Genomic DNA, 12565 nt, shown 5'->3' with positions numbered 1-12565 from the left:
CACCTCTGCATATGAATATTAAACGACTGCATTCTGTTTATCATTAAAATTGTTTATCATTCTCTGTTTTATTAAATGACTTGTACAACGCCACTTCATATTAAACTATGATGGTTTATTGAAATTTAATTGTTCTTTCAATAATGATTTTAAATCTTTATTTTTCCTTTTGTACAACATTTTTAATGTAAACAGTGAAATAATGTAAACATATCGAATTCAGTTATGTAGAAAGACACAACATTGAAGAGACTTATAGAAAAATTACAAACTAGAAATCCTTCAAGATCATAAAGATTATTAGTTGTCTACTGTTTTGAATGGGAGGCTACACTGGTCTAGGAGTTAAAATCAATCACTCTCAGGTAGTTATAACATATAATAAACAAGAGATGTGTTTGTAAGAAACACAATGCCCCCTACTGCGCCGCTTTGAAGCCATATATTTGACCTTAATGGATGACCTTGACCTTTAACCACTCAAAATGTGCAGCTTCATGAGATACACAAAACTTATAAAGAGAATATTTCCCCAATGACACACAATCCTATTTTATACTTCTTATATTTCTTAGTACAAAATAAGGCTAAGGGTTATAACAGTTATATTCAAACTTCAAAACAAAATATTAATTTGCCATTATTAAGTAAACTAAACTTACTTTCATGTAATTATAAGAAGTGGCATGAATAAAAGTATATTTAATTAGTATCACTTAGATGTTAGTTAAATCAACAAAATTAGATTTGAAATAAATTTTAATTGTATCTTGATAAGCGTTGATATACAAATTATATTTTACAGTCTAATTTTACAGTCTCATTTCTGTGCAACAAAAAGATAAATCACACTAATGTTACCTTCAAATATATTTGACTTGTTCTGGAAAAAGGGCTTACCGGTAATAGATGTGCTTAAATTTTCATCCCAGATTAGCCTGTGCAGTCTGCACAGGCTAATCAGAGACAACACTTTCAGCCTAGACTGGTTTCTGGTTTAAAAAAGACTTCCTTTAAGTATAAAATTCCCTAAAAGTGGAAAGTGTTATCCCTGATAAGCCTTATCAGATTTCAAAGGAATATTTTGGTCAACACCATTTTCCCAGAGCGAGTCTTAAACATAAAAGAAAATTATTATGTATTATAATATAGCAACCATACACCAAGACATTCCATCAGTGATATCTAGTTGGACTGCTTCCTTTGCCTTCTCAACACTCTCTTCCACGTTGGCCAATTTTTGATCAGTGTTGACGTTCAGTTGTCGAAGTACCATTGATAAACTGCGGAGTGACAGCTTGTTCTTGGACTGTATTGAACAATAATACATTTAAATCAAGTGTGACATGCACAGGTTCTATAGACAAAGATCGATATCTAAGTAAAGGACTACATGCTACAACGAGCTTTCTTTTCTGCTAGTGCTTCTGAAGTTGCACAGTGCTTATGTTTGTTTTTGGTAAGTGTCCAAACCAATAATAGCAATAACGTTATACATTTTTAGTTCAAACAAGCGATGTGTTTGTGAAACACTATGTCCCCATATATTTGACCTTTGACCTTGAAGGATGACCTTGACCTTTCACCACTCACAATGTGCAGATCGATGAGATACACATGCATACCAAATATCAAGTTGCTATCTTCAATATTGCAAAAGTGTACATTAAATTAGCGATTTTGACCCATATATTTGACCTTTGACCTTGAAGGATGACCTTGACCTTTCACCACTCAAAATGTGCAACTCTATGAGATACACATGCATGTCAAATATGAAGTTGCTATCTTCAATATTGCAAAAGTTATTGCAAATGTTAAAGTTTGCACAAACAAACACACAAACCAACCAACAGACAGGGCAAAAACAATATGTCCACACTATAGTGGCTGGGGACATTAACATTTCCCAATCATATTTTTTCACAGTAATTTTTTTAATGATTAATTGTCCCGTGTTAGCCTGTGCAGACTGCACAGGCTAATCTGGGACGACACTTTATGCACATGTATTAAAGGCTTTTAAAGCCCTTTTTCAGAGAGCACAGCCCAAATCTACAATCCAACTTTGACCACCAAACATCTCTGAGTCAGATCAATTGTAATGATATTCTGAGTCTACACAGAGTTTTTTTCAATATTTAAGGTATTGGGCCGGAGCCCTGTGGATTGGGAAAATTCAGGTTGTTTTGATTAAAATTGGGAAATTTTTGTTGTGTTTTTTTCTTAAAATATTTAAAAGATGAGTATTAAGATGTTTTCACAGTTATATTTACCTAGGTTCAACTTATAGAGCTGGACAGGGAATGAAGTAAATGTTATTTTTATTGTTTGTTTTTTTTAAACCTGTAATTGGAATTTTATGTACATGTAGTCAATTGGGGAAAAAATATACTTTTGAGATTGGGGATCCGGCCAAACTTTTGCCCAAAATAAACAACTCTGTACTTGCATGAGTTAAGGCCCCAGTGAAGCAGTTCTTTGCATTGTTGATATCGCCTTTCTTCCAGTACAGCTCCCCCAGCTGGTTCCAGGCATCCACAAGTTTGGGATCCAGCTTCACGGCCTTCGATAGATGTCCATAGGCAATGGCATCATAATCAGGCATCACATTGAGAATTCGCCCAAGCAGCATGAAGTATGTCGCCTTGTTGCTGAACGTTTCTGAAAAAATGTTTTCACATAAAAAACAGATTCCTTACCGCCGTTAAATAGGAAAAAGAGAGGTTTTTAATAAAATGGCTTAATGGTGTTTTGAACCCCAGTTCTTAACTGGTCTGGAAAATTATCAAAACAACAGTAAGAGGAGAATGGAAGTAGAAATAATTTCATGGCCAATCACCCCACAAATTATGTGGCAAGGCCAGGGATCTGGCCCCAGTGCTTTTTTGTCCAAGATTACAGCCTCTTACAGGCTGTTTCCCAATGGCAAAAAGTAATAAAAGGCTGTTTCCCAATGGCAAAAAGTAATATTTTCCTCCAAAAATTTGACCCAAACGTCCTCCAAAATATGCCAAACGTTTCCAATAAACTTAATAATTGGTTGATTGAGTTTAATATACATGTACGGCAATTGTATTTCCCAGCACTTTATAATATAAATTTTAGAAAGCAATTGATCATGCACTTTTAATCTTTTATTACACTGTTATTTATAATAACATCAATAATGTTTAATTTACCCCAATTTCATGATCCAGGGGTCTCACTTGGATTTTAAAACAGGAGTCCTTGGACTCTTAACTTGGAAAAAGTAGGATTAGGAAAAAGTAGGAGTCCATAAGGAAAAAGTAGGAGTCCATAAGGAAAAAGTAGGAGTCCATAAGGAAAAAGTAGGAGTCCAAAAGGAAAAAATAATAATCCTGTTGAATATTGCACACATCTTCAAAATTTAAGCAAAAAATCCATTTAAATAAAGAATGAATATAAAATAAATTAAATCATACATAATATAATTGTTGGTTTCATCATAAAAAACCCAAATACATAATGTACAAAATGTTCATTAGAAATCTCCCTCAATATATATTCTCTTTATCGTTACTTAAATAAAAAATTATGTAGAAAAAAATTAAAAAAATACATGTACACAACTCTCTTAAGTTAAGGTAAACATGCATTAAAGTGCTTAATACATGTGCACCCTACTTTTATACATTTACTTTTTTCTAAACAAAACATTCTAATAACCTTGCATTAATACATGTATATCCATTTGAAACAACAATAAAACCAGTACACAAGCCTTTGACAATCACAAAAGTGTTACTGGATTACATCAGTAAAACCTATGCCTAAAACAAGAGCATCTATTTTCTTTTTAAAGGTGAAGGGACTCTCATTTTCAAGCACAAAGGAGGGAGGGGTGGAGTGAAGAGGGGTGTATAGCATGGGAATGTGGACATTTATTACATTATTTTCCAATAAACTGCTGCGCCATGAGCGCATGATACGCCCGTCGTTCGCCAATGAAGTAGTAAGGTAATAAATAACCCTTTGAATCATTTTTTTACTTCAGTTTATTTAATGAAATCACGAAATTTTGACGAACAAAGTCCCATAACTCTGGAACGACAATTCAGAATTCCGTCAAAAACGAAAGGGGATCAGGGTTTATCAATATTAAGATTGTGTTGAAATTTGAAAAAAATCCATCGAAGGATATTTGAGCTACAGTAGGACATTCAATGAAATCACGAAATTTTGACGAACAAAGTCCCATAACTCTGGAACGACAATTCAGAATTCCGTCAAAAACGAAAGGGGATCAGGGTTTATCAATATTAAGATTGTGTTAAAATTTGAAGAAAATCTGTCAAAGGATATTTGACGTAGCGTACGACATTAACAGACGGACGGACGGACGGACGGACGGACAGACGGACGGACAGACGGACGGACAGACGGACGGACAGACGGACGGACAGACGGACGCGGGGTATACCATAATACGTCCCGTCATAGACGGGCGTATAAAAATGGGGAAAAAATGCTAAAAAAAATAAAAAATCGGGGGGGTGGGGGGGGGGGGGGTTGTTTAACCATTAAAAAAAAATGAAATTTGGGGTGGAGGTGGGGTGGGGGGGGGTATAGTGTGAGGGTGTGGTGGTCATTTGTGAGATGATCTTAAAAAGAAAAAAAAAAAAAATTTAGGGCGGGGGGATTCGGGTGGGGGGAGGGGGGGTGGGGGGATTCTTGGGTGCGATGGATGGATGGTATTTCAAACATAAAATAAATATTTGTGTTTTTTATCGGTTTAAAAAAAAAATTATTTGGGGTGGGGGGGGGGTGGGGTGGGGGTATAGTGTAAGGGTGTGGTGGTAATTTGTGAGATGATCTTAAAAAAATAAAAATAAATAGGGGGGGATTCCGGGGGGGGGGGGGAGGGGGGGAGGGCACGGGGGATGGTTTGGGTGGAGTCTATTGTGGTATGTAAGGTAAGAGTAGTTTTGTCAAAGTATCAATCAAATCTAATCATAAATAAAGAAGTTATGGCAATTTAAGCAAAATTTAATAATTTGACCTTGAGAGTCAAGGTCATTCAAAGGTCAAGGTAAAATTCAACTTGCCAGGTACAGTAACCTCATGATAGCATGAAAGTATTTGAAGTTTGAAAGCAATAGCCTTGATAGTTAAGAAGTAAAGTGGATCGAAACACAAAATTTAACCATATATTCAAAGTTACTAAGTCAAAAAAGGGCCATAATTCCGTAAAAATGACAACCAGAGTTATGCAACTTGTCCTTTTACTGTACCCTTATGATAGTTTGCGAGTGTTCCAAGTATGAAAGCAATATCTATGATACTTTAGGGGTAAAGTGGACCAAAACACAAAACTTAACCAAATTTTCAATTTTCTAAGTATAAAGGGCCCATAATTCTGCCCAAATGCCAGTCAGAGTTACATAACTTTGCCTGCACAGTCCCCTTATGATAGTTAATAAGTGTTGCAAGTATGAAAGCAATAGCTTTGATACTGTAGGAATAAAGTGGACCTAAACACAAAACTTAACCAAATTTTCAATTTATTAAGTATAAAAAGGGCCCATAATTCTGTCAAAATGCTAGTCAGAGTTACATTACTTTGCCTGCACAGTCCCCTTATGATAGTTAGTAAGTGTTGCAAGTATGAAAGCAATAGCTTTGATACTTACGGAATAAAATGGACCTAAACACAAAACTTAACCAAAATTTTCAATTTTCTAAGTATAAAAAGGGCACATAATTCTGTCAAAATGCATGCCAGAGTTATCTAACTTTGCCTGCCCAGTCCCCTCATGATAGTAAGTAAGTGTTCTAAGTTTGAATGCAATAGCATTGATACTTTCTGAGAAAAGTGGACCTAAACGCAAAACTTAACCAAAATTTTCAATTTTCTAAGTATAAAAAGGGCACATAATTCTGTCAAATTGCACGCCAGAGTTATCTTACTTTGCCTGCCCAGTCCTCTCATGATGGTAAGTAAGTGTACCAAGTTTGAATGCAATAGCATTGATACTTTCTGAGAAAAATGGACCTAAACGCAAAACTTAACCGGACGCCAACGCCGAAGCCAAGGTGATGACAATAGCTCATAATTTTTTTTCAAAAAATAGATGAGCTAAAAACTGCAAGTTGTGAATGCTGCCGGCAGACATCAATGATCTTTGATGTCCATGCCGAGTTGGGGTTAGTTTCTAGGAAGTTTAAACTGTAAATTTGTAACACATCAGCAAGTGGCAATTTCAAACGGCATTAATCAATACTGCATTACTGGACGCATGCTCATACTGTAATAAATGCTTAGTTCCAGAGGATGGGATGTGAGAATACTATGGGACATTTTAGAAAATGTACTGCATTTGATTAATTGGTGTGAGGAAATAAATTGTGTGGGCTTGAATTTGAATGTGAGGTTGCTTTACAGGTATTGATTGTTAATGGATTGACTTGAAGAACCCAGTTATAAACAAGAGATGTGTTCGTCAGAAACACAATGCCCCCTATTGCGCCGCTTTGAAATTTTATTTTATTTTTTACCTTTGACCTTGAAGGATGACCTTGACCTTCCACCACTCAAAATGTGCAGCTTTATGAGAACGCCGCTTTGAAAAAAATAATTATTTTTTTACCTTTGACCTTGAAGGATGACCTTGAAGGATGACCGTGAAGGATGACCTTGAACTTCCACCGCTCAAAATGTGCAGCTTCATGAGAATGCCGCTTTGATTTAATTTTTTTGACCTTTGACCTTGAAGGATGACCTTGACCTTGAACTTCCACCACTCAAAATGTGCAGCTTCATGAGATACACATGCATGTCAAATATCAAGTTGCTATCTTCAATATTCAAAAAGTTATGGCCAATGTTAAAGTTTTCAAACGGACAGACGCCATATATTTGACATTTGACCTTGAAGGATGACCTTCACCTTCACCTTTCACCACTCAAAATGTTCAGCTCCATGAGATACACATGCATACCAAATATCAAGTTGCTACATGTATCTTCAATAGTGAAAATGTTATGGCCAACATTAAAGTTTTTTTTCGGACGGACGGACAGACTAACATACACACATACTGACATACACACATTCTGACATACACACATACTGACATACACACACACTGACATACTGACTGACGGACAGTTCCACTGCTTTATGCCACCTTACCGGGGGCATAAAAAAGGTATGTCCTCGAAACTCTCATTTGGGTAAATCAGCGATTTTTCTTCCCCATTTGGGAAAAGTACCTGTACCATACCAAGTGGGAAAAATTAGTGCTAAAACCCCTGAAATTGGGAAAATTCGCGTCATGAAATCTTCCAAATGGGAATTATAGGGTTTTTTAATTGCTTGGAATCAAAAGCAATAATCAACTCAAATATTGATTTACGTTCATTTTTGCTTGAAATGTTCAGTTTGAGACTGCTCATTTTATTGTTATTGTTTATTGCAGATAATGCACTTTTGAAATGTGGTTATGGCCAATGTTTAAGTTTATTTCAGACAGACTGACAGACTGACATAATGACTGACTGACGGACAGTTCAACTGCTATATGCCACCCTACCGCGGGCATAACAAATCACTGAAAATAAAGATAATTACCATAAATTCAGCATTAAAAAAAAAAAGTTGTATACCTTTTTGTGTTTCAACTTTTTTTAATGTTTCTTCCATCAGCTTTTTCACATCTTTGTCTTTATCAACTGCCTTTTCAACACCATAATTTTCACAGTAATGGTCTCGGTACTCATAAAGTTTGTCTACAAGAGCCTGGAACAAATGTGAGAAATGATTAGCAAATCAAAAATAGCCTAATGCATTAAACAAAACAGGAACATTTCTCTAATCAGCATACAATAAGGCCAATATTATTGTTTGACCATGTTACAAGATTTTCATTCAAATATTTTCAAAATAACTTTCACAGAGTTATCAGAATTGTCATATTGGATCCAATAACTCATGTCTTACTGGCATCAAAAAATGTTATAATAATGATTGTTGATTCTATTATTCCTTGTCTGAGTATAAAAGTATAGTGAATTCATAAAGCAAGCACAATAATGGTTAAACTCTATAGAATTATGTTTTCTTTCAAAACAGTAAGAGCATATGTTTTGTAACTCAAAAAGATAAAAGTAAGATAATCATTTCACAAATGAGTTCTATTTGACTGTTAACTACTACATTTTGTAAGGAAACAGTTATTAATAAGTGTAATTAATTAAGTTTAAACCTATTTACTTTAGCTTGATTGCATAGAAAGCCTAAGGCTTATTTAAAATGCTCTCAAGTCCGTTTCTTGGGCATAGAACCAGTACTTGTTCAGTGCTTAAGCTAGGCCTTAATGGAAGGGCATCCCGCCCTGCCCTTCTGAAGCCCGGCCCTGCTATACCCTTTTATTTAAAAAAAATGTTGTTTTTTTTAGACATTATAATTTATAAAACTTGGATTACATTGATATTAATTTAATACTCATTGTAGACGTTTTATTTACATGGTTGAATAATTATGGAAATAATAATTATATATTCTAAGAATTATTAATAATATAACAATTATTATGCAACAGGGAGCATTACGGATGGGCGCTCGAAAGTGCCCTTTTGACCAAATACTGTGCACTAAAAACTGCCCTTTTGACAAAATAGCCCCTTTTCAAATCCTAGCTGGAGCACTGCTTGGTGGGGGAAATCTTAAGAGCGCCCCTACAATAATGATTGAACCTGTGACCTCCTGATTGAAAGGCAGACATCATATCCAATACACCACTGCGAATAGGTGTAATTAGACAATGTTTAGTCAAAAGTAAGCTTTGTAGGTGTAACACATTATCCATCTTCATTATTATGCTTCCTTTTTTGTAAATCTACATTAAAAGCACTGTAGGGGAATTTTAATGAAGACTGTGTATAGACTGTCAAATTCTGGTATACTTTGTATTGGGTGTTCTTATAACTTTAAGTTGCACAATGTCAGAAAAAAAAAGAAGTAAATTGGAAGCCAGAACTAGGTTATAAAGTAGAATATTAACCTCTTCAGAGTGAGTGATGTTACATACAAAATTATTACACATGTATGTATAATATGAAGAAACTAGGGTCATTTTTATGTTGAGTTATTTTCATATTTTATTTATCCCTTATTCTCTAGTATGGGCCCTCCTCATTGTATTTTTGCTTTGACAAAAAACCCTATAGAAGTGCTGGGAAGTAAATGTTTTTCCATTTTTAGAAGTTTTAATTTATTTGCTGATTACTTATGACTAATAAGACGATCTTTCTCAAGATTTCTGGTTTGCATTTGAAAGTAGGTCATGTTTATTTCAGGCCAATATTATTAATACACATAATTGTGTTAGTTTGTTTTTGGTTTATTAGCAGACTACCAGCTACAGTAGCTGAGGCCCCCTCTTTGGTATCCTTCAAGAGGGAACTAGCGACGCTGCATTCATAACAAGGGGTTTCACTCCCAGCTGGTCATATGACCAGCTGGGATTATCTCTCTTTAACTTTCCTTCTACTATGTATCTATCCTTATTATTCCTAATTTAAATATGTAGTATCGTGTACTTTATCTGTATTATCTCTTCTAACCTTATATTCCCTGAATATATACTATTATATTGTACTTAATTTGTATCACATCTTTTATTTTTATATCATCTATCTTTCTATTGATCTCCTTACCCTTGTATTAAGCGCCACTACCCGTTGAGTAATTGTCAAGTTTGACTGGTCAACGTACCGATGTAGATGTATTAGTAGGTTTATCAAATGCTGTATAAGCCGCTTATTTGTAAAAAAAATAATTAAGAGAAACATGAAGAAGAGTTTCATTCTTCCATTAACAAACTATTTATAGACAAGAACATGGGCATAGTAACAAACTTTAGCAACCAATCAGAAGGGCCGATATTAAGAGAAGCGGTGTACATGGTACTGCTTACTACATGAAGCTTATATTGCAAATATAAGGAGCTCCAATGGGGGATCAAACCCACGACCTCCGGAGTGGTAGTCAGACACTCTAACCACGTCGCTGAAAAGCTAGCTCAACAGCAAGTTGGAAGTGACCTTAAATCACTACACTTAGTTTAGCCAGTATTTTGGCAAAACATGAACAATTTTAATGCAGTTTTTGTTGGTATGTCGAATAATACACATTAAACTATAGATTGACGTATATAACATGAATGTATTTCAATCTTTTCACTTAAATATTAAGGTATTTTCATTTAGAGGATCGATAGTACGGATACACATGCTACGAGTTTTTTATCCGAAAATAAAATATCCGAAAAATAACTCAAATCTTCATAAATCATGTTACAGAAATCAGATAAATAACATATATGCACTCATAACTCATAAATTCGTGAACAAAACTAATTTTATAATCTTAATCGATCATAAACCAGTAAGATTTTTACAAAATACGAACTTTAACTTCGTCTGCTGGTTTCAACTCGCTCTTGTCAGCCATTTTGTTTGTGTTTTGGGTAAAAATCGTCGCTCTCCGTATCACACTCCATCATAATATTGTGAGTCGAATCAGAACGGTCGCAGAGAACGCTTGATCATTATTTTCGTGCCATTGGTTATGCCGTTTGTGATTGTTATTTTTTACAACTTTTTATTGGACACAATAACTTAGGTTCATGTTTTTTAAACATTGTAAACATATTAAACAAGAAATATCTTTAAAAAAGATATACGGCGTTGATAGTTCAACGAATGAGATCAAGGATAGCGAATGTCTTTTTCTGTGCAGCTCTTAGCTGCATCACACGCAGTACTGGATGTTACGCGGAGTTTTCGCGGCTTATTTAACATTATTACATATTGCTGGTCATAAACCTTTAGATACAAAACAGAAAACTAAATGAAGAATGGAAGTGAAATTAAAACATACGAGTCAACCGGCCACACCCGAAGTATCCATATTTATCGGCGCGTTCTTCGAACAAACCTGTTATAGTGGTTTGTCGGGCATTGCTATTTGATTTGATTATAAACAGTATCGAGAATCATCGCGCTCATGCTTAATACATAAGTAAATATGGTGGAATAATTATTGTTTAATTAATCAAAAATAGTATTTATCATTGTATTGTTGAAAACACATTTAGAATCTTTTATTGACATACCATAATTATATTGCTGAATATCTTCATTTAACATATTTCTGGTCTTAAGAACATTCCAGGTCACCTAGTTCATGGATAGCGTCTTGATTATATAACGATTATTTTACTGGCCGTGAACTCCGGTGATGACCTGTATATAAACTCGGACATTCACACACTAACCGCGAATTGACCCGATACCTCGCGGGTTGAAATGCAATGCATTAAAGTGAGGTCTCGCTTCCACTGCTCTTTATACTTGTACATGTTAACATGTTGACAGGAATATGGAAGTAAGTACAAAATATGAGAATAAAGCCTTTAAGTATAAACGCTTTTGCGCTGGTAATTCTCTGAAAATAAAAGGTGCACGCACAAACTGTATTGATGTCGAGAATTGAGTGTAAAACTGTTCTATCTATTAAGCCTTTTCATTAGAGATAAAATTGTTTCATACAGTAAAACAGTGTTACAAAGACACGGATATGTTTCCAATGTTCTGGTGGTATACTCAAATCAGCCAATGGAATAAATGAAGTGTATTCATTCGTACCTAGCCGCGGGAAATTTTATTTGAATTTTATTGGACACTTACAAAGGTCAGGTAAGGTGAAAAGCTGGCTTAATACTGCTTACGCCGAAAAATGACATGGCTAACTGGTATTTTTTTATTTTGCATGTTTGACCATCATGACGAGATGTATCGTAGCACTTATAATTCATGTGAAGCCATTGAATTTAAAGACCCAGTTCAATCCTTTTTGTTTGACCAACTTCTCAAATCGCGTGATGTATGAAAAGCGCAGTGATATTATGATATATTTACTGATAAAGAAGTTAACACCTGCAACGATAATGCAATCGGTGTCATATACTATATACTAAAAAGCTGAAATTACAGGAGTGACAAAAAAAAGTTTTATTCTATATCCAATAAATTCATCCAATGGGCATTCTTCATTTGTTATACGCGACCGTCCAATATATTTTGGTATAGACCAGCTGAATGTTTTTGTTTATATGACGAAAGGATTCGTGGTCGAAATAGATACCATGCGTTCCTCACTGCTACAGTATAATTACCTCCCTTAGTTTTACATTTGCCATGTAAACAATATGAAATTGTAACTTGTAATTCATACAGTAAGTTTATTGGCTGGTTAAAAGTAATTGATTATACATAGGTACATCATTTTATATTTTAGTAATGTTTCTATTAAAATTCTGTATATTCGGCTTGTTTCTGTGTTAGTGAAGGAGAAATGCTGATCGGTAATCTCCGTAGAGTGCGGAGGGAATTCGCAAACGTCGGTAGTTTCCGGATCGTGCCTTTCCGATGGCTAGATGGCGCTCTGTTCGCCAGTATATAATGACGCGCAAATCGGCATATAACTCGCGACCGAGGCGAGAGTCGCCCGCAGAAGATTTTCTCACCTGTACATAT

General features: G+C 35.0%; 1 protein-coding gene across 2 annotated transcripts in view; it reads right to left on the bottom strand.

The window, feature by feature from the left end:
• Positions 1 to 12565, bottom strand: part of LOC127846350 (tetratricopeptide repeat protein 5-like) — an 89868-nt gene that overhangs the window by 27005 nt on the left and 50298 nt on the right. Inside the window, exons 1-4 of one of the 2 annotated variants that reach the window (XM_052377525.1) lie at positions 10437 to 10511; positions 7631 to 7763; positions 2453 to 2664; positions 1162 to 1309 (exon numbers count right to left, since the gene is read on the bottom strand). In XM_052377525.1, coding sequence (XP_052233485.1) covers positions 1162 to 1309; positions 2453 to 2664; positions 7631 to 7763; positions 10437 to 10478 — 535 coding nt within the window. In that variant the 5' untranslated portion in view covers positions 10479 to 10511. Of the gene's footprint in view, positions 1 to 1161; positions 1310 to 2452; positions 2665 to 7630; positions 7764 to 10436; positions 10512 to 12565 lie in introns of those variants that run through there. The other variant, XM_052377526.1, reaches the window with a different exon arrangement.

Source organism: Dreissena polymorpha, chromosome 9, assembly GCF_020536995.1.
Source record: "Dreissena polymorpha isolate Duluth1 chromosome 9, UMN_Dpol_1.0, whole genome shotgun sequence".
Classification (NCBI taxonomy): domain Eukaryota; kingdom Metazoa; phylum Mollusca; class Bivalvia; order Myida; family Dreissenidae; genus Dreissena; species Dreissena polymorpha.
Note: the sequence above shows the minus strand (reverse complement) of the source record. Positions and strands in the feature narration are given on the sequence as shown.